This window comes from Anser cygnoides, chromosome 25 (assembly GCF_040182565.1).
Source record: "Anser cygnoides isolate HZ-2024a breed goose chromosome 25, Taihu_goose_T2T_genome, whole genome shotgun sequence".
Lineage (NCBI taxonomy): Eukaryota > Metazoa > Chordata > Aves > Anseriformes > Anatidae > Anser > Anser cygnoides.
The window spans coordinates 5,034,768-5,054,224 of NC_089897.1; the positions used below are offsets into that span (position 1 = coordinate 5,034,768).

General features: G+C 51.9%; 2 protein-coding genes across 7 annotated transcripts in view; both read left to right on the forward strand.

The window, feature by feature from the left end:
- The first annotated feature begins 95 nt into the window (after nt 1–95).
- On the forward strand, nt 96–17,264 carry PFKFB2 (6-phosphofructo-2-kinase/fructose-2,6-biphosphatase 2). 6 transcript variants are annotated; one of them, XR_010826568.1, is made up of 15 exons: nt 96–252; nt 892–1,017; nt 1,103–1,199; nt 1,853–1,919; nt 2,076–2,150; nt 2,278–2,334; nt 3,036–3,160; nt 3,523–3,730; nt 3,919–4,065; nt 4,939–5,043; nt 5,662–5,756; nt 6,631–6,693; nt 7,317–7,390; nt 11,265–11,287; nt 11,836–13,954. XR_010826568.1 is itself a non-coding variant. In XM_066983076.1 (15 exons), the coding sequence occupies exons 1-15, from the start codon at nt 135–137 to the stop codon at nt 11,289–11,291; spliced, it is 1,611 nt and encodes a 536-aa protein (XP_066839177.1). In that variant the 5' UTR covers nt 96–134; the 3' UTR covers nt 11,292–13,954. The 6 variants fall into 6 exon arrangements, 3 of the variants coding, with proteins under 3 accessions (XP_066839177.1, XP_066839175.1, XP_066839176.1); XM_066983076.1 differs by adding an exon at nt 9,177–9,368 and having other exon boundaries at nt 5,662–5,791; nt 11,265–13,954; XR_010826566.1 differs by lacking the exons at nt 11,265–11,287; nt 11,836–13,954 and adding an exon at nt 14,282–17,264.
- A 1,494-nt stretch (nt 17,265–18,758) lies between these two features.
- CR1 (complement C3b/C4b receptor 1 (Knops blood group)) overlaps nt 18,759–19,457 on the forward strand; it is a 66,859-nt gene continuing 66,160 nt past the window's right edge. Inside the window, exon 1 of the mRNA XM_066982804.1 lies at nt 18,759–19,228. The gene's annotated coding sequence lies outside the window, so the exon portion shown is untranslated. The remainder of the gene's footprint in view (nt 19,229–19,457) is intronic.

Consider the following 19,457-nt stretch of genomic DNA (forward strand, 5'->3'; position numbering starts at 1 on the left):
GCGCGCGCGCGGCGGCCGAGCCTCGGTTTGGTTCGCACGGCGGGCCCGCCCCCTCCTTTGTGACGTCACGCGGGGCGCCCTCGCACCGCCCGCTTGCCGGCGCGCGATTTGCGTGCGATTTGCATGCGATTTGCATGCGATTTGCATGTGGCGCGGCGCGCAGCGGGGCCATGGCGGCGGCGGCAGCGGCGCGGGCGGGCGGCACCGTGCGGGGCAGCAGCGGGGCCCTGCGCGGCGGGGAGAAGCAGTGCTGTGAGTGCGGGGGGGCGCGGGGAAAGGGGGGGGGGAAGGAAAAAAAGGGGGGAAAAAGGAGAAAAAGGGAGGGGGAAAAAAAAGGGGGGAAAAAGGGAAAGAAAGAAAAAAATAGGGGAAAAAATGAAAAAGGGAAAAATGGGGGGAAAAGGAGAGAAAAATTTCAAAAAAAAAAGGAAAAGGAAAATGGGGGAAAAAGGGGAGAAAAATGGAAAAAAAATAAGGAAAAAAGGGGGAAAAATGGGGAAGAGAAGGGGAAAAAAAGAAGGAAAAATGGGGGAAAAAAGGAAAAAAAAAGGGAAAAAGGAAAAAAGCAGTTTCCCCTCGCTGCGTGTCCCTGGTTGCAGCCCCCCCGGTGCCGCCCGGCCCCTCATTGCCGGCCGCTGCCCCGCGGCTCCGGCTCGGTGCTGGCGTCGCCTCGGTGCCGCCGGCAGGTGCAGCCCTGCACATCGCCTCCTTGGCTGCCGCTGGCGGCGTTAGCAGCGGGGGGCACGGCTGCTGGATGTCCTGCAAGGGTCCGTCCGTCCGTCCGTCCATCCATCCATCCATCTGTCCGTCCATCCATCCATGCATCCATCTGCCCATCGGTCGGTGCGCCGAGCCCCCCGCTGATGCGCTGCCCCCCTGCCGTCCCCGCAGCGTGGGCGTCCTACATGACCAACTCGCCCACCCTCATCGTGATGATCGGGCTGCCCGCCCGCGGCAAGACCTACGTCTCCAAGAAGCTCACGCGCTACCTCAACTGGATCGGGGTGCCCACGCGAGGTGAGGGGCTCGGGGGGCCGCGGGTGGCTGGGGGCTGGCGGCCGAGCGCTGCCACCCTCACCGGTGTGCCTTTTTGTGTGCGAAGTGTTTAATTTAGGGGTGTACCGCCGGGAAGCGGTGAAGTCGTACAAGTCCTATGACTTCTTCAGGCACGATAACAAGGAGGCCATGGAGATCCGCAAGTAAGTCGGGGCGCTGAGCAGGTTGGTGGCGGTCTGGTTACTCTCAGGTGTTCGCAGCCTGTGTGCGTGCACGAAGGAGTGGTTAATGGCCACGAAATTGTGGCCGGAGACAGTGCAGCCCATGCAGGGCTCCTGCCGAAGGGTCTCCTTGTGGGGATTTTGCCACTGACTTCAGGAAAAATAGACAGACATAAAGACTGGGCTCTGAACACCCAGAGGTGCATGAAATGTGAGGCTCTGGGCACCCAGAGGTGCATTAAATGTAATGCTCTGGATGCCCAGAGGTGCATGAAATTCTGGGTACAAATCCCCTGTGGTCTCACCAGGCGTGGATTTGTGCCCTCGGGGTCTCTGGTGGGGGTGGCCTCCTGAGAGCAGCCATGGCGTGGGCTCTGCGGGGAGCCTCAGCTGGCAGAGAGAGCGACGGGAGCGTTCCTAGAGCAGGGATGTGGGCATAGGGAAATGGGAATTTGAACAGGATTCAGCTCTGCAGAGCCCCAGGGGGGACTCAGGAGAAAGCAGGGCTGGGTGCCTCATGCAGGGAGAGAGAAGGAGTTTGGATCTCTCCCCATATCGGTGCCAGAGCGGTGATTCAGAGGACCCGAAATCTGAGTGCCGTACATCTGCTGTGACAGCGTGTTTCTCTCCTGCAGGCGCTGTGCCTTGGTGGCTCTAGAAGATGTGAAAGCTTACCTCCTGGAGGAGTGCGGGCAAATCGCTGTAAGGCTTTTCTCAACTAAACACACCTGTGGGGGTTTATGTCTGTGTTGTTCAGAGCTGCCCAGGGCATTTGGGAACCCAACTGTAATCCCAAATGATTTGGGGCTGGTTTAAAAGTGTAGATAAACTTGCTCATTGCCACTTCTTTTCTGCCAGGTGTTTGATGCGACCAACACAACTCGAGAAAGACGGGACCTGATCTTAAATTTTGCTAAAGAAAACGCTTTCAAGGTAGGGTCCCTGCATTTAACTTGTAATTGGAGTTGCTGTACCAAAGCCGTTACTGCTCCCTCGGGTAATAGCGGTTTGAGATAGAGCTCCTGGTTCTCTGAACCGTATCTCATCGCCTCCCTCCCAGGTGTTCTTCGTGGAGTCCGTCTGTGACGACCCGGAGGTGATTGCTGCCAACATCCTGGTGCGTGCGGCACTTCCAGGCCCAGCTCTCACTGCCCGTAGGAGATCGGTGCAAGGTCACCGGCGGCTTACGGGAACGACGGCAGATTGTTGGCACGAGAGGTGTGCCCAGCACCAGGGAACTCTGAGTCCCGGTCGGGCTGGCACCGGAGGTGGCTGCGGTGCTGCTTGCGAACATCCCCTCCGCCTCTGCCTGCAGCTGGGCAGTCGGTGCCTCCCTTGGAGGGCAGCCACGGGCCACGGCTCTGCGGTTGTCACCTCGCCGCTGCAGCCCGTGGGAAGCACGGGGAGGGCTGGTGCCTAAAAACGCTCGCGGTCTGGTTTCCTACGTCCCACCTCGCAAATTAGCAGTTAAGGTTTGTAGGCTTACGAAAACTAAAGGTGCAGTTATTTAGCCCGGAAATCAAATGGAGCTGAGAAATGTTTGACCTTGAGCGTGGCTTTATTGTCAAGGGAGGACAGGCAGCGAGCGGCTCGCGGGGACGGGTGGATGGCGAGCCAGCTGTGTTTGTACCGGGGCCAAGCGCTGCAGCGGGCCTCCAGAATCGCCTTTTGTTGCCTTGCCAGGAGCAGGTTTTTCCACAGGGCGGCATGAGACAATGTTTACTTGTTTCAGAAGAGAAGAATAATGTTATTCAGCAGCGCTTTTGCTCCGTGTCGAGTTTGCTTGACTTTCACGGAGTGTCACTGTCTGTTGGCCAGGAAGTGAAAGTTTCCAGCCCCGACTACCCGGAGAGAAACAGGGAGAACGTGATGGATGATTTCCTGAAGAGGATCGAGTGCTACAAGGTCACCTACCAGCCCCTGGATCCCGACGAGTACGACAAGTAAGGAGCAAGGCCCCGGGCTGTGTTTTGTCCTCGCGCTCCGGTGCACGAAGGCGTGAGCTGCTTTGCTTTGTCGCTTTTGTCCTCCGGCTCGAGACGCTGCAGTGCTTGTGCTGAAGCCTCTGCTCTCCCAAAGCGAGGTTGCTCGCGTGAAGGTGATATCCTCGGGCCCCAAGGGATGATTTGAAAGTGATGCTCCTTGTTTAGCACGGCAGTTCAGTGTGTCTCCTGTCTGCTGAGGCAGCCCAGTGGTAGTGCTGATGCCTTTAACACAGGGTAAATAGCTAGATTACACCCGCAGATGCACGTGTGTCATTTTTAAAACCAGTCGTGTGGGTGTTCTTATTTTATGTTGACTCCAGAGATCTTTCCTTCATTAAAGTGATCAATGTGGGACAGCGGTTCCTAGTAAACAGAGTCCAGGATTACATCCAGAGTAAAATCGTCTATTACCTAATGAACATTCATGTCCAGCCGCGTACCATCTACCTTTGCCGACATGGTGAGAGTGAATATAATCTTGTTGGCAAGATTGGTGGGGATTCTGGTCTGTCACCACGAGGGAAGCAGGTACGTTTTTTTGGCAACACCCGGATTGCTGTATGTTTAAAGTGTCGTGCGAACACGGTCCGAGCCTGGCACCTGGCTCTGCGCAGGTACGGCCCCGCGGCGCTGGATCTTGTCGCGGCAGCGGAGGGGTCGGCTGGCCCCGAAACGATGCTTCCTGCGCTCTGCCAACCTCCTCTGGCCTTTTCCAGTTTGCCCAGGCTCTGAAGAAGTTCATCGAGGAGCAGGAAATCGTCGACCTGAAGGTTTGGACGAGCCAGCTGAAGAGGACGATCCAGACGGCCGAGTCGCTGGGGGTGACGTACGAGCAGTGGAAGATTCTCAACGAGATCGATGCCGTGAGTGAGGGCACGGGGGGAGCACAACGCTGCCGGCAGCCTTCGGCCTTCCGAGATGGAAAGTGACATTAAAAACAAACCCACTGCAATAAACCTATATCCTGATCATCAGTCGAGCCTTCCAGCCACAGCGACGTATAACGTACTCCAGCCGTTATCGGGAGGCTTAGGAGCACTTGCTGCAGGGCTGAAAATGTCTGGAAGTGTTAGACCTTGCTGCAAAGCAGCTGGTGTTGAGAAAGAGAATAACACCGAACATCCCACGCCTCTGTGGCCATGGCTGTAAAACTGTCCTGGGTGGACAAAGGTTAATACTCCCACTCCAGTTCTTTCAGGCAAAAGAAATTGCAAGATTGTTGCTGTGGAAATGAACGCTCATTTTCATCCTTTGCAAACAATTTGCAATAAAAACAAAGCCCATGGCCCTGAAATATCAGCATGTTATCTCAAATTAAAAATGAGGAAACAAGTGGTAATAATTTACAGAACATCTACCGGTTGTGCTGGGTGATTTCTTTGGCATTTCCAGCTCCCTGAATTTACTGGTGCTGTGCTCTCGGGCTGCTTGCTTCTCCTTTCTGCACCTCGTGCTGGGGTCAGGGGGACAGAAACTGCCTTGCTCAGCTCTGAGACTCAGCGGAGTTTGGAGATTTCGATGTTTTCCAGTACTGCAAGCACATTAGGTGTAGGTGGTTCATCATTTCTAAGCCACCCTCGACCCGTGATGCACAAGCACGGTGTCGATTCTGAAATTTTCATCCCAAAACAGAATTTCTGATACCAGTCCCTTGCTATTTGTGTGTGTATCTGTGCTGTATTTCGCTGTGCTTCTGTTGAAACAAGCTGTGTTGTAACAAGTTCTACTTCCTCCAGGGGGTATGTGAAGAAATGACCTACGCAGAAATTGAAGCCAAGTATCCCGACGAGTTTGCCTTGAGGGATCAAGAAAAATACCTTTATCGCTATCCTGGAGGAGAGGTGAAAGCACTTAGGAAAAACAATAAGCTACAGTGTGTGGCCAACAGATGCATGATGTGTGAAGGACTTTGCTTAATTTCAGCTTTCTGTCCCCACTGTTTGTGTTAGGAATTGAAACCATTAGGATCCCCAGATCTCTTTTAGGGGAGAGGTTATTTTGGTGTGTGTAACGTCGGTGTGCTAATGATGCCGTACTAATGGGGCCGCTCGAGTCCTTGACGCTCTCCTCGCCCAGAGGTTTCTGCACTACACTCATGGGCTGAGGCCTGAGGTGTCCCTGTGGAAAACCACCTTGGGCAGAAATGACTGGGGAGGGGGGGGTACAGAGTCATTTCTGGTTTTACTTCACAACCTTAGTTAAATGTATCGTTGTCATTTTTTTTTATTTTAATAGAGTTATCAGTAATCTGAATCTCGCAGTAACCTGAGGGTTGCTGACATCCATTTCACCTTGTGCTGTTTCCTTTTTTTTCCTCCCTGTATTTACTGGATCACCCACGACTTCTGCAGTTTGTTTTAACTGATATTTTCCTGAATGCGAAGCCGTGCTAATTGCTACTTCTGCTTTCAGCGTATGTTTATAAAACCCCTTGCAAAACTCCTGTTTTGTTTTTTCAGTCCTACCAGGACTTGGTTCAGCGCCTGGAGCCGGTAATTATGGAGCTGGAACGTCAAGGCAACGTCCTCGTTATCTCCCACCAGGCAGTTATGAGGTGCCTCTTGGCTTATTTTCTTGACAAGAGCGCAGGTACAAAAATAAGCGCGTGATGTTAGGGGCTGGCTTCTATTTCTGCTTCCTTTCCAGAGTTTTTGGGAAGGTGGCTTGTAATTGCTGTTTTGATTTTTGCAGCAGAGGAGTTGCTTAAAAAGGAAATAAAAACACTTGTGAAATGCTTTAACCGTTGCATTTCAGCAGAGCTTTGCAGGAACCTCTGCTTGTGATGAGTGCAGGGGCAGAAAGCTGTCTTTTTGATGCCTGCCCTGATGTTTTTCTGCTCAGCCCTTGTTTCTGCAGCTGTTTCAACCAGTCGCCTTTCCAAAATCTCAGTGGGATTAATTTTTAATGTAAGGACACAGTTTTCTGGTACATCAGTAGTCTGTGAGGGCTTGCCAGCAGTCCTGCACCTCTGAGTGGCGCTGATCAAGCGCATGGTGTGCCGGCGAAAAGGTGCTGGGTTAAAACTCAGCGAAACTAAAATTCAGTGCAAAGCTCTCATCACTGCTCATCCTTGCTTTGCAAATGGTGAAACGTACCGATCGGCTTGGAGGTGTAAATAGTGGGGGAAAAGTACTATTTAACGTTATTCAGAGCAAGAAAACGATCAGGCAGCCGAAACCCCAGGCCCTAAGAGAAATCGAGGTGTTGCTCGAGGGTGCCGGTGGCTGGGGGAACGGAGGGTGCGTGCCCCCGCTCTGTGATGCAGGCCAGAGGTGTGCTCGGCCGCGGCGTTCCTCCGCGCTGCCGTTGGGGCGGGCTCCTCTGGATGGCGGTGTGCGCTGCGTGGCGGCTGGGTGGCTGCGCTGAAATAGCTGTTACTGGAAAGAAAAGGGGATAAGGTGCACGGGTGACGCCTGCCTCTCTCGCAGACGAGCTGCCCTACCTGCGGTGCCCCCTGCACACCATCCTCAAGCTCACCCCGGTTGCGTACGGTACGTGCCTCCTGTTTTTTTGTTTTGTTTTGTTTTTTTTTATTTTTCCCTGGTTTATATGAATCTGATTATGGTATCTGTGTGCAGAAGTAGCAGGACTTGCTGTCAATGCGCCCGGAGATGTTCTGGACACAAAAAGGCACCGAAGAGTGGGAGGTTTTGGGGGGACAGTGGAAGGGGGATGGATGGTTTTGGGGTTTTGTTTATCCACATGGGGATACAAGTGGTCTCCCACGGCTTCTCTCTTAAATAATAACAACCGTCTCTGGGCTTTGTTTGTCGATGAAGAAGCCTGTTTGTCCCTCATGCCTGGATTTGCCTCTGGGTGCAGTGAGTTAAAAGCAGCTTTGCTGGATAAGCGTGAAGTTCTCTTGGCATGTGGCTGCCTGCAAGGTGTCGCTGTGCTTTTACAGTGAAGGTCAAAGCCAGAGAGTGATTTAAGTGTAAATTCTCTGTTAATTTGGAATGAAATGTTTATGAGTTTTTGGCTGTTGTTTTGTTTATTTTTTTAAACAAGTAACAAACTTACTTCTGCTCACTTTACGTGCTCTTTTTAATACATTTTAAAAAATAGATAATAAATTACAATTCCTCATGTAAACTTCTCTTTCTTTTTGGCAAAGGTTGTAAAGTGGAGACAATTACCCTGAACGTGGAAGCAGTGAACACCCACCGCGACAAACCTTCTCTGAACTCAGTAAGTCCTGGTGCAGAATTTTGGCTTTTGTTTCAGGCAGTCACCAAACACTTCCCTTCTTTGAATACAACCAAAGTGAGACAATAACTTCTTAAACTCTTAAGGTTCTTAAATACCTGCTAGAAGAGGCTGGCTGCTTTCAATGACCAGAAAGACTTTCTTCAGAAGTAGTCCCCAGAAGTAGGACTAATGGTTGGTAGAATTGCACGTGCTTCCCAAACGAGAGGGAGATATTTGTAAGAATTGTTCTAGGGAGCAGAATGGAGAAACTGAAGTCACTTTGGTCAGGATGTACTTTTTAAATTCCAGGTCTTGTTCTCAGTTTTTTATGAAGTGTTTGTTGACGCTTGCTTGTGTTGATTGCAGTAATTCCAAAAAGACATGTCAGAGTATTTAAAATTAATTCTTCTTGCTGTCTTCATCAGCTTTGTCTCCTTCAGAGAGCCACAGGTGGCATCAGGCTGGGCGCGGAGGCTGGGCTGGTGCCTTGGGGTGGCTTTTGGTGGGGTTGGCAGCCCCCAGGACAGGGTTGCTGCTGTGCATGCCAGTGGAAAGCACAGGATTCATCCCTCGGTTTGTGATGATGTGTGTGGATTGCTGAGAGATGCGGGGATCTTTCTTTGCCCTTGTCTCTGCAGGTCTGACCTGCATTTTACAGGCTTTCTGTGCAAGTTAAGGCTGTGCTGCTACTAAGCTTGTATGTGTGTACCAAAGCGTAGGGAGCAGGAGCTGAGGTCCGTGCTACCTCCCATGTTCTGTGGGTCTTCTTGCAGCAGCAGTGGGAACGTGCACTGCTTCCAGCCCAGTCAGTAGCTGGTTTTGTTTAGGAAGCCCTGCTTTGCAGTGACTCAGGCAACCGTTCAGCTATCTACCTGGCTCAGCAAAGCTCTGAAGTATGTGCCAAATCTGTGGAGTTACTGTTGGTTTTGGTGCTCGCTTTTGCAGGCGTGGTTCTGTTTTGCAGAGGGACTAAGCTCGGAGCACCCGCAGGCTTGGCTCCCCGGTTAAACACCAGAAACCAACTCGCTGCTATGGGTAAATCTGATCTAATTGATCACGTTTTGCATTCTTTTGGTGCATTTAGGCTTTTTGCTGCCTCTTGTCATTGTAGGAGGTTTTATAAAGATCTCTAAAGGTGAAAAGTTATTTGCCGGTTGCCTCGAATACAGCTATTTTTATGTCTTGGCATAAAAAGGGCAGAGTCAGGAGCTCCTCTATGCTGAGGGAATCCTAAACAATAGGTGGAAAACCTGGAAAATGCATCTCTAGTTGGAGGGCTTGCAGAGCTAAGATGCCAAATGCTAAATGAGGATGTTCAGCAAGATTTTTGTGGCTGGTCCCTTTCTGGTGGTGCCTAGTCAGGCATTTATTGCTTAGCTACTTCTGTGTGATTCCCACATTGCAGTCGTTGATGCCCGCTCGGAGGAGTCGGAGGCTGTTCCTGGTGGTTTGTGCTTACTTTGGAGCACAGCTGCTTTGAGACCAGAAGTACAAATAAGGGAAGTTTTGTACTTGATTTTTTTTCTGAAGTTGATGGTAAAAATAAGTAAGCAAAAAATAAAGAATCCCAGAGAGAAGTAAAACTGCTGAAAAAGCAGACTGCTAGCAGACTTTGGGCTTGACCAGCCAACAAAGAGGTCATTTCCTACCACGCGCCCGGTGCTGTTCGGCCACTGTCTGCACGTGGCAGTGGCTGGAGGCTCTCAGGTGCCTGCAGGTGTGTGATGTGGTTGTAAACTCTGCTTCCACTTTTCCATGCCTCGCAACATCCTCTGTCTCTGCTCAGAACAACCTTCCCACCAGCCAAAGCCCGGTGAGGATGAGAAGGAGCAGCCTCACCCCGCGGGCCAGCGCGGACACAGAGCAGCGCCCACGGCATCACAGCGTTGGGAGCAAGCCCCTCGACCCGCTGGGGCCCTTCCCCTTCCTGGAAGCTCGAGGTGGATCTGGTCGGCCGCGGCTGCCAGCCGGTGTCCAGGTGGTACCTTGCCTCCGCTACCCCTCCCCGGCCACCCCGCGTGCCGCCGCTGTCACCCCGCCATGGCACTGGTCCTGGCTGCAATCCCCTGCTGGGGTCTGGGATGCTGCCACTGATGCACTCAAAAATCGTGCTGGATTAGGTGCCCTGTTTAAAATAATAATAATAATAATAATAAATCACCCCACTAAACTAGAATTGTGGTGCCAGAGGGTTACAAAATCAGGCTCCATGCAGGCGAGTTCCCATCAGTACCACAGGGTTTTTGTAGGGTGGTTGGTTCTGGGTAACGTCTTGCTTTTTGTAGGGTGGTTGGTTCTGGGTAACGTCTTGCTTTTTGTAGGGTGGTTGGTTCTGGGTAACATCTTGCTTTCCAGCAAAAACTTGCCTGGGAAGAGTTACAGATACTTTCTCTGTCCAGGTGTGGTAGTGCCTAACAGTGACAGCCGAGCATTGCTCTAGCTGTGGCACAGCAGGTCAGGAAGGCTTTGTGTTTGTGGTGATGGAGCCCATTTTCCTACAGATCCCATCAGTAGATGGTTGAGTAAAGTTTGGGCTTCTGGTGCTTGGGTGCTGCTTGGTTTTTGGCAGCTGGCTTTTCTTTTGGCTTGAAAGAACGATAGAGTTGTAGAATATCCTGAGATGGAGGGGAGCCATGAGGATCATCGAGTCCAGCTCCTGGGCCAACACGTAGGGCCTCATCAGGATTGTGTGTGAAGCCCTGTTTGCTTCTTTGCTCGTTAAAAATCATCTCTCTTTGCTAAGTTAGGAGTTTTTGTGTGCCTGGAAGGCAGAACAGGCTGCACGCTGCCTCCCATCATGAGGCAGAGGAGGCATGAGGGGCTCCTGGCTGGGATCCTCGTGTGGTTGGTTCCCCTCAGTGCAGCCTGAGAGCTCCTTTCAGCAGGACAGCCTGGGGTGGCTCTTTTGTAAGAATGTTAATTTTATTTTTAAGATAACAACGGAGAACAATTTTTATCTTGGATAGTTTTCAGCTCGATGTTTTCCAAGCTATTCAGTGAGCCCTGCTTCTTGTTCTTCCTATTAGTAGAGTAAGTGGTCAGAGGGAAAGGGGCCATGCGCAGGTGAACACTGCTGGTGCTTTCACACATGGCAAACATCAGCACGAGGCTTGGACATCTCCAGAGACCTGGGCTCCAGTGGGACTGGATCAGACAGGGCTGCTGGTGTTTGCATTAGGAGTGAGTTTGGCCCATAGCTGTTATCTGATGAATCGCAGCGGGAGAGGACCATGGCTTCCTGGGGTCCCAGGTGCTCTGAATTTGTTGGGGCAGTGAGCAATGAGCAGCTGCTAGCCCAGTTTAGCAGCCATTAGCCCAGTTTAGCAGCCGTTAGCCCCGCTTGTCGTCAGCACCATGGGTCAGTCGTCCCGTTCCTGGCCCCAGACTGCAGGAGGGGTCAGTGCAGAGCCTGCATCCAGCATTTGTGGGTCACGGGAGGCAGAAGTGGGCAAGTCTGTGCTGGCTCTGTGTGCTCCGTGCTGCTTCTGAAGCCTCCCAGAGCTCAGGTTCCTTGGAGGTCTCTGCAGCTGCCCCTGCCCTGGCTGTCCGCTGTTGGCAGTCGTACCGCTTGTAATCATAACGCAGCGTTGAAAACTTTGGAGCGTTTCAAAGGCTTCTGGAGTCGGTGTGGGTGGGGATGGGGAGTGCTGTTCTGAACCTCTCACCTGAACGGAGCCGCTCGAGGAGCCGCAGCAGGCGGCGTGCATGGCTTGTAGCAGCGGCTGTCACACCAGGCCGCGGCGACCTCCCTGCCCTGAGACCCTTGGGTTGCTTCACTTCATTCCTCACCTGCTTCAGTGCCGTTCCTATTGCTGCTAAACCGTCTCGAAAATGCACTACGAGCTCTCCTGTGCTGTTTCTTTTTCCTTTGCAGCCTCCAGTGGGAAATGCTTGCCTGTGAGTACCACTGACAGCAGCTTGTGTGTTGTGGTTAGTAAGTAGGCCTTCTCCTGACTCTAGGTGCATGGACACCGCTTTGGGGAAAGGCGACTGCTCGGGGCAGAAGGAGGTCTTGCTGTGTAAAAATCCCTCACTGAGGGGGGACCACTGCTCTGCAGGGCTCCCGCTGGTGCACGTGCATGGCCCCCAGAGCAGGATGCTGGAGCTTGCTCTGGGCACCCCGAGTCCCGTCCACGACCTGTCCCCGCTGTCAGCCTTGGGGCGCTGCCGTAACAGGGCCTTGCAGGAGGCATCTGATGGCAGTCTGCGCTGGGTGCTGCATGCCTGTGTCTCAAAGCGAGCCGCGTGGGAAGGGGGCTCTGATTTGTGTTGTGGGGAGCACGCTTGGAAAGCAGCTTCGTGAATGGGCCTTGCTGTGCTGGTGGCATCGCCACCGCCTCCTCGCTGTCACGGCCCCACGGGGGCACCTTTGGGGTGAGCAGGGCAGGGCTGGCTGTCTCCCACCACAAAGGGAGGATGTTCTCTTGTCTGTCGCCCCTCTCCAGAGAGCCAGCAGCCAGCATCACCCAGGAGACCTCGGGCTCGCTCTCGGCCTCCGAGTGAGGCGGGCGGAGGAGACGTTTGCTGCTGCCGCGCTGAGGCCGGGGGTGCCCTCGCCCCGCTGCGCGCCCGCTGGCCTCGAGGCCGTCCCTCGGTGCAACCCCTCGCTGGGCTTAGCAGACGCTTCTCCTCATGCAGGACGTGCAGCGTTGATGTTTCTGTCTTGTAGAAGTTTTGTCGCCGTTTAGTTTTGTGGACCTGACTGTACAGCGTGCTATTTCCCCATGGGATGGCTCTGGGCAGGCGCCGTGCCTGGCTTCCCGGCACAGTGCCACGCTGCTCCCCGTGTGATCAGGATGCCCCCCAGCACCAGCCTGCTTTTACTTGTCCTTGGAAGTGTTGTGGCCCTGGGAGGCTTTGGGCTTTGCACCTGTGCTGCTGCGAAGGCGGATGTTAGGTGTTGCTGCTCTGGGGCTACCGGGAAATCCTCTTGCCTGCTGGTGCATTGCCTTCAAATTTAGAGAAGAACTGAATTTAGTGTAAAGAAAGTAAAGTGGTAGCCAGTCCCATTTCCTGGCAAATCAAGAAAAGAAGATTAAGGTTTGGCTGGGAGGTTGTGCCTGGGTTTTGCCCGGAGGCTGGGTGAACCCAGGCGCAGCTTCTGCTGAAATGGAGGGAGAAAGGTTTCTGCCTGGGTGGTGTTGCTCCACGTCTCAGCACCCCTGCTGGAATGCATTTGGCCATTTGGATGAACAGATTTTGATTTTGTCAAAAGTCTGATTTTGCACTTTATCCTCAAAGTGAAGCTCTTCCATCTTTTCTTCAATGATACTCCCCTGCCTTTCCGCACAGCCAGTAATTATACGCATTTCTTGGGAGAAAAAGGGCCAATTTTGATCTGGCAATTGGTCTTAAATGTGTCTTTCCTGTTCCCTGGCTTTATGGCATCCTTAATAATGGTGCAGAGGAGCTGTCTTAATGATGAAGCAGCAGGACTGTCCTGCCAAAGCTGCAGAAGCGCACAAAACATCAGCTCAGGTGTTGGGGTGGCGCCTCGCACCGTGCCGGGGCTTTCCCTGGAATTGTCCAGCGGGTCACGATGTGAGCACTGGGACCTTCCTCCTGACCCTGCCTGTCTCCACAGGTTTCAGAGTTAATGGTGAAGATGGGGGGAAAAGCAGAAAGAACCTGGGATGGGGGAGCCTGCAATAAGTCTGATAAGTCATCAGATTGTTCCTATGCTTAGGAACTTAGAATCAAATAAGAGAAAAAATGTCCACAGGCTCAAAGTCGAGCCTTACTGACCTGTTCAGCTTTGCCTTTATACTCTGAACCGAAAGGAGCTGTGTTTAGAAAATGAATGTATATGCCAGCTTTGAAAAATCACTTTTCTAACTCTGTGCTTCAAGTGTTTGTTTTCCCTTTGTTTAAAAAAAAAAAAAAAGATTCCTTGGAAGGGGGCTTGGTCCAACTTCCTTGATTCCTGTACAAATTCTGTCTTTATCTTGGTGTTCTGCTTGAGAAAACAACATGTGAGCAGGTCTTGTGGATTAACTCTATCTGATGATGGTTTTCGGTGTTGCTGTCAACTGTTCAGATTTTTATTTTTTTTCCAATTGCAAATGGAAAGAATGTAGGGTCTGAGTTTCCTGGATGCTGGATCAAAATGTTGATGGTTATTGTTAATTGTCAGTTTGATAGCTGTGCTGTTTCTTTATTGCAAAACAGCTCTGAGACAAACTGTACATACCGATTGACACATCCATTGCAGTCTCCAAAAACACTGCAGCCGAGCAGAGCGGGCACTGAGCGTTGTGGCTCAGGTCCCTTGAGATCATTTGCTTTGCTCCAAGCCATTGAATGAGCAGCAGCTGCTTTAGGCCGCCCTGGCTGCTGGGTTTTAATCTACGTGCTTGTGCATTTGTAAATATCTAACTCGCTTGTACTGACACGAGTGTGTTCTTGTCTTCTCTCCGACCCTCAGGGAGGCAGTGGAAGGCATTTTATCAGAACTAGAAGTATTTATCATGGCTAATATGCAAGGGTATTACTGTAATGTTTCTTACATCTGTCCTGGAAGTGTAATTTCCTGTGGAGAAGGTGAATAAAACCGAGTAACCTCCAGTACCAAGTGGCTTCGTTATTGCCTGCCTTCCTGCAAGACCCTCGCTGAACCGCAGCCTGCCTGGTCTCGGGGCTGGGAAGAGGCAGCACACGGAGCTCTGCGGGGGGCTGCAGGGCGATGTAAAGTGGGAAAGCAACACAGGAGAGATTATTTACTCGGGGACAAGTGAATGAGTAAACCCTCGAGTAGATCTGCCAGGTAGCCCAGCTGCGTGGAGCTGTCGGACTGCTGCAAAGTGCCTGTGTCCGTCCTGGGCTCTGTCCCAGGGTTTACCATGCCCTGCTTTAGCCGTGTTATAACCCGTACCACTTCTCTCTTATTCGCAGAGGATGGCTGGTTTAGCCATGTAGAAGCCGGTGGCTTCACCTCGAAGGCAACCGGGACGTCGGTGGCCGGGAGGAGCGCGGCGCGGGGAGCCCCGAGCCGGCGGCACCGCGGCGAGCACAGTGAGCCCTGGGCGCTCCGGCCAGCAGTGTCCTCGCTCGTGTGCTTCGCAGCCTCTGTGTCCTGTCCTTCTGAATGCCGAAATGTCTACCAGTGACACTGGAGAGATTTTTATCACGAAGATTTTTAAACCGCTTTTAATGTGCATGTGTGTGCGTGAGCGAGCGCGTCCCCGAGCCTGTTGCGAGAGGTGCGTGCTGCTCGGCCCCGCGGGGGTCGGGGTCATCCCCTGCACCTCTCCTCCCGTCGGATGGCGTGAGTATCTGCAGCGTGTGCGAGGACGAAGCTGTTTTCTGCACATTTCTGTACTTGCTGAAGTAGCTTTTATTGGAAGATGTTCTCAGCACGCCTAATCCCATTTAACTTTGCTTTCGTGGCTGCTGATTTGGATCCCCAGACCTGAGCCTCTTCCTTTGGTTTGGGAAGGGTTTTTTTGCACGTGGCAGTGCAGAACGTGTGCATGGGGTTGGCTGATCCCAGGAGAAGCCCCCTATGGGGGGACAGAAGTGCCCAGTGCCCTCTGCGAACAGCCGAGCTGCCAGTGCTGCTGCTCCTGCTGCAAGGCTTGCCCTGTCTGCCTTTCTCCTGGGCTCTGTGGATGCTTTTCTCTCTTGCAACAGAAAATCCTCGCTCTGCCCTGCACTGTCTTGCTCCTGCATTCCACATTTAACGTCCTGTTCCTTTTACCTTAGCCAGAACCTCTCAAAATAAGCTCGGATGTTTGTCCCTGCGTGCTCGCACACGAGCAGTGCATCCACAGGGCTTGGATTGTAGACAGAGGTTGAGTAACATTAATTCTGCAGAACATTTCCTATTTCTCAAGTGACTGTTGTTTTCAGAGGCTATGGGTGAGGTGAAGAGGAGCAGCGAGGAGGTACAGTTGTCTCTTGTACCAAGTTTTAGGCCCTCAACACATTTCTGAACTTGCATACCATTAAGCTGTGAAAGTTACTGCTGTTTAATGCTGCCTTTCAGAGAGTTTAAGCTCTTTTAGTACTTAGGACATGGTGCAACTCCTGCGGCGCTGGCTGCCAGTTGCTGGAGCACCCTGCCGAGCTGGGGGGCAAGCGACCCCCCGGATGTTCAGTTTTGTCCCACGAGCCTTGACTTGTGTTTTGCCAAACTCCATTTGTCTCACTCCTACTGTTCTCAGACTCCTACAGTCTTTTATAACAAAGACAAAACTGTCAGGCTTGCAGTCCCAAGGTTAGGTGAAGAAACGAGCGTTTAGGTACAAGCAGGAGGCTGTCACGGACCTGCTGCTTCCAGTAACTCCAGGATCTGTGTGAGCAACCTCTGGGACCCAGGCCGCTTATTTTAAAGGCGTAAATAAATGCCAGGCACACCCCATCTGAGCCCCAGAAATGCAGGCTTTCTCTGCCCTTGCTGCCACGGAGCTCAGCAGCCCAAAGCCTGAGGTTTACCTGGGGATTTTGAGAGCTCAGAGCCAGTTGTTTTAAACATTCCCTGAGCTTTAATTCTCTAAAGCTGAGATAGAGAGGGCCACGGTTACAGTGCTTAGAAATAAACCAGAAAAAAGGGAAGGAGGGAAAAGGGGGGGGGAAAAAAATGAAGGAAGAGGTTTATAGCCTATATAGCATAGCAGTGCTCGCTTGTGCTTTCTGCCCCTTCCTGCAGTAATCCTGTAAACGCACAAAGTGGCGCCGGGACAGGCTGCCTGCCTCTACAAACCTGCTGCACGGGAAGAGCCCGTGGAAACGCACTGTGAGATGTTAACGCACAACATGCTGTCATGACCTTACACGGCGATAAGGAGTTAATTCTGTTTGTATCAGTGAGTGGCTAATGGCTGTACCGAGACAGATGTCTCTTTTTACCTGCCAGAACTCACCAATGTAGCTGCTAATACATTGGCAGTCATAACTTTTAAATCACTGCTAAAAATCAGGACGGAGCCTCCCAGACCCACCTGCAGGAGTCAGGATGCGAGCCTCAGTGTTTTAAAGCCTAATTATAGCTTCTCCTCCTGCTTTTTAACTTGTAAAAGGTGTAAATATGTGTGTCTGTAAAGCAGGGCATTAGAAAATTTTGTGGAGACCATGTACGGGTGATGCTAGCGAGCGCATGCCTCTCCCCATGCCCAAACGGCCGGGTGGGTGCCAGGTATTTCCTTGAAACCACCTGATTCCCTTGGCACTATTCACGCAAATACCCCAGAATAAACAAAGATTGCACAATTTACATGAATTTAAGATTAGCAGGGGCTTGTGCTGTTGGTCATAGCAGAGCCGTTGTGTTAGGCTGAGCAGATCCAAGCCCTGTTCAAAGCACTCCGGTAGTTCACAAAGGGCTGAGTGTGGAAGTGGACTTGTCTGCTTCGTGAGCGTTGCACCAAGACTAGATCTCGGTGATTCTGTGATCTTTTTGTATTTCCCTGTCTTTCTCCATCCATGTTCAGTGTCAGAGGTGCAGTGAGCACTGCCGCAGTGAATGCCGTCCCTGCGGTCTGGGCGCTTGCTGTCACAGCAGCGTTACGTCCTGGTTTAGAGAAAAATGTCATCACTCATGCAAAAATCTGTTCAATTTCTGCTGCCAGCGGGGCTGGGGCCCTGCCCTGTGCTGGTCTCGGGGTGCTGGCAGCGCTGCGCCTCGCTGCTGCTGCATCGCTGAGCGCCGCTCGCAAGCTGCATCTCTGCGTGGCGTGCATGGCGAGGTGAACGTTACGTGTTTACGTGCTGTTTTGTTATGTTACTGCTTTCTAATGATTTTTTTTTTAGCTTTTTAGGAGAAAAAAAAGCAATGTATGCAAACTTGTGCTGTGTGTTGTGTATTCTTTGCATTTATGCATAAATATCCCATGGGCATTTATTTACAATAAAGAGATTAAAAAAAAAAACAAAAAAACTGCTTCCTCTTGTGTTCCACTAATATTTGCTGTAACTACCTGTAGTGTGCTGGTTTGGGGAGATAGCACCGAATTCAGGAATTCTGTGGGAAGCATTTGAAGGAGGAGGCTGTGCAGGGAGCAAGGTGCCCTCAGGTCTTGGGAGCAGGAGAGGTGGGTTGGGAGCAGTGAATGCTGTACCCTGGAACTGCTGCAGCTGCCAGCCCACTTTACTAAATAACCAATTTTAAGTGTTTTTTAAATTATTTTTATTTTCTTTATTTTTTTATTGGATCAACTGAAATTCACATTTTCAGGTTTCTTATGGAGGTGTTATGGTAAGAACATATTTTTCCATTTTTTATTCCTTAAAACACATCTGTCTTCCATCAGGGAGTTAACTGGTGTTATGAATCTCTGATTTCCAACCTCTGCAGCTGGAAGCCAGCCTGTCCAGCCATCCGGTCCCTCCACCTGCGTGCTCACCTTCCCCATCATTTGGAAGGTCCCTGAGCAGGCTGCGTTGTAGGATAACCCCAATTTCCTGCTCTGCTCCTGTCTGAGAGCAGAAATCCGGAGTGTGAGGACACGCTTTAGAGGGAAGGTCTGTCCCCCAGGTAGCCGTCTGTTTTTTACAGCTGTGTTGTTAACGGTGCTCATTCTCTTGCAATCCTATTTCCATTTTACAAGAGTTTCATAACTTAGTAATTTGATTTTATAAGAGTTTCATAATTTTACCCTTTAGTTTTAGCCAAAGCCTGAAGAGCAGCAGCAGCAATGTGGTGTGTCATGGATGTGGTCAAGGAAAAAAACCTTTTATCCTGCTTACCCTGACCGTGCCTCGGAGCAGGAGGTGCCTCAGGTGCTGCCGTGCCCTGCCTGGTGCTCGCGGCGGGTCAGAGCCCCCGGGGAGGTGACGGGCACGGGGCCGCTGAGCTTTCAGCACGCACGGGTGGGCTTGTTCTGAGCCGTCCAGGAAAAATAAATCAGGCAGGCCTGTGTTTGGGTTTGAGATTAACTGGGTTCTTGTAAACGGTTATTGGAAGTAACTGCGTGCTCGGGGTACACGGCATGAACAAGCCTGAGCTTGTGGCATGCGGGATGGCAGCGTTTTGGTGGGTTTTAGAGTCAAATCTGCTTTGTGTTATGGCCTGGGCTCAGGAGAAAGTCAGGAAGGTAACATATCCCACTGAAAGTGGGGATGCAGTAAATTTTTTTGGGGAAAAAGAAAAGCTCAGATCTGACTGAACAAACCACTAAGTGCGAGAAAAACAATGCAGGGTAACAGGGCCACTGTGGAGTTTGCGGTGGCAATTCAATCCTGAACGAAAGCATGCAGCCAAAGTGCAAAAAGAGCAAATGGTTGTGGCCTCTGCCAAAACTGTTACTGGAAAACGGGCTGGCAGCGGGGCTCGGGTGCTTCCCATCGCTGACCTGGGCATTCCCTGGGGCCCTGAGCGCTGCTGAGCCCTGCGCTGGCTCTTCGGCCACCATGACTTCAGTGGGGTGAGAGTGGGTTGAGGAAACCCTAATTCCGAGGCTGGCCATGAGGCTTTTGGGTCAGGAGACACGAGCCGTGGTGGAGCTGATGTGAGCCTCTCGAGGAGGCCGTGGAGCGGTGCCAGGCTCTGGGTGCCTTCACCTCCAGATCATTTCAGCACAGCGCTGGCAGCTCGGCGCAGAAAGCAAACGATTTCACCATCCGAGTGGGCTGCGTTCAGCTTCCTACAGTGTTTCGTTTTGTAGGCTGGACAAACGACTTCCTTCTTGCTTGGAAGAGTTAATAATTTATAGGCGAGCTGGTACAAGCCCGGTGTCTGCAGAGCTCAGCCCCGGCTGCGTGCGGCCGTCTCTGCGCGTGTAGGCGTAGCGCGACGCCTCCTGCGGCTCGGCACTGCCCGGTGTCGGGGCCAGCGGTGAGGAGCTCGCTCCTCTGCCTGCCAGGAGCCCAGGCTGCTCAGCACCCCCACTGACGGACCCCCAGGTAAGATGAGTTGAGCCACCCAGCTTCGGGCGCTGTTGCTCTCAGAGCTGTGTCGGGGCATTCTCGCAGCTCCAGCGGGCACAAGGATGAAGGAATTCAGCCAAAAGCTGCGGTAAGGACTGAGGGAAAGCCAGAAGTGCCAGGTTTAGGGCAAAGGGGTGGAAAAAATAGGGGTGTAACCTGATTAGAAAGACGTGCTTTCCTTTCTTTTAGTTACTAATTTGTTGTG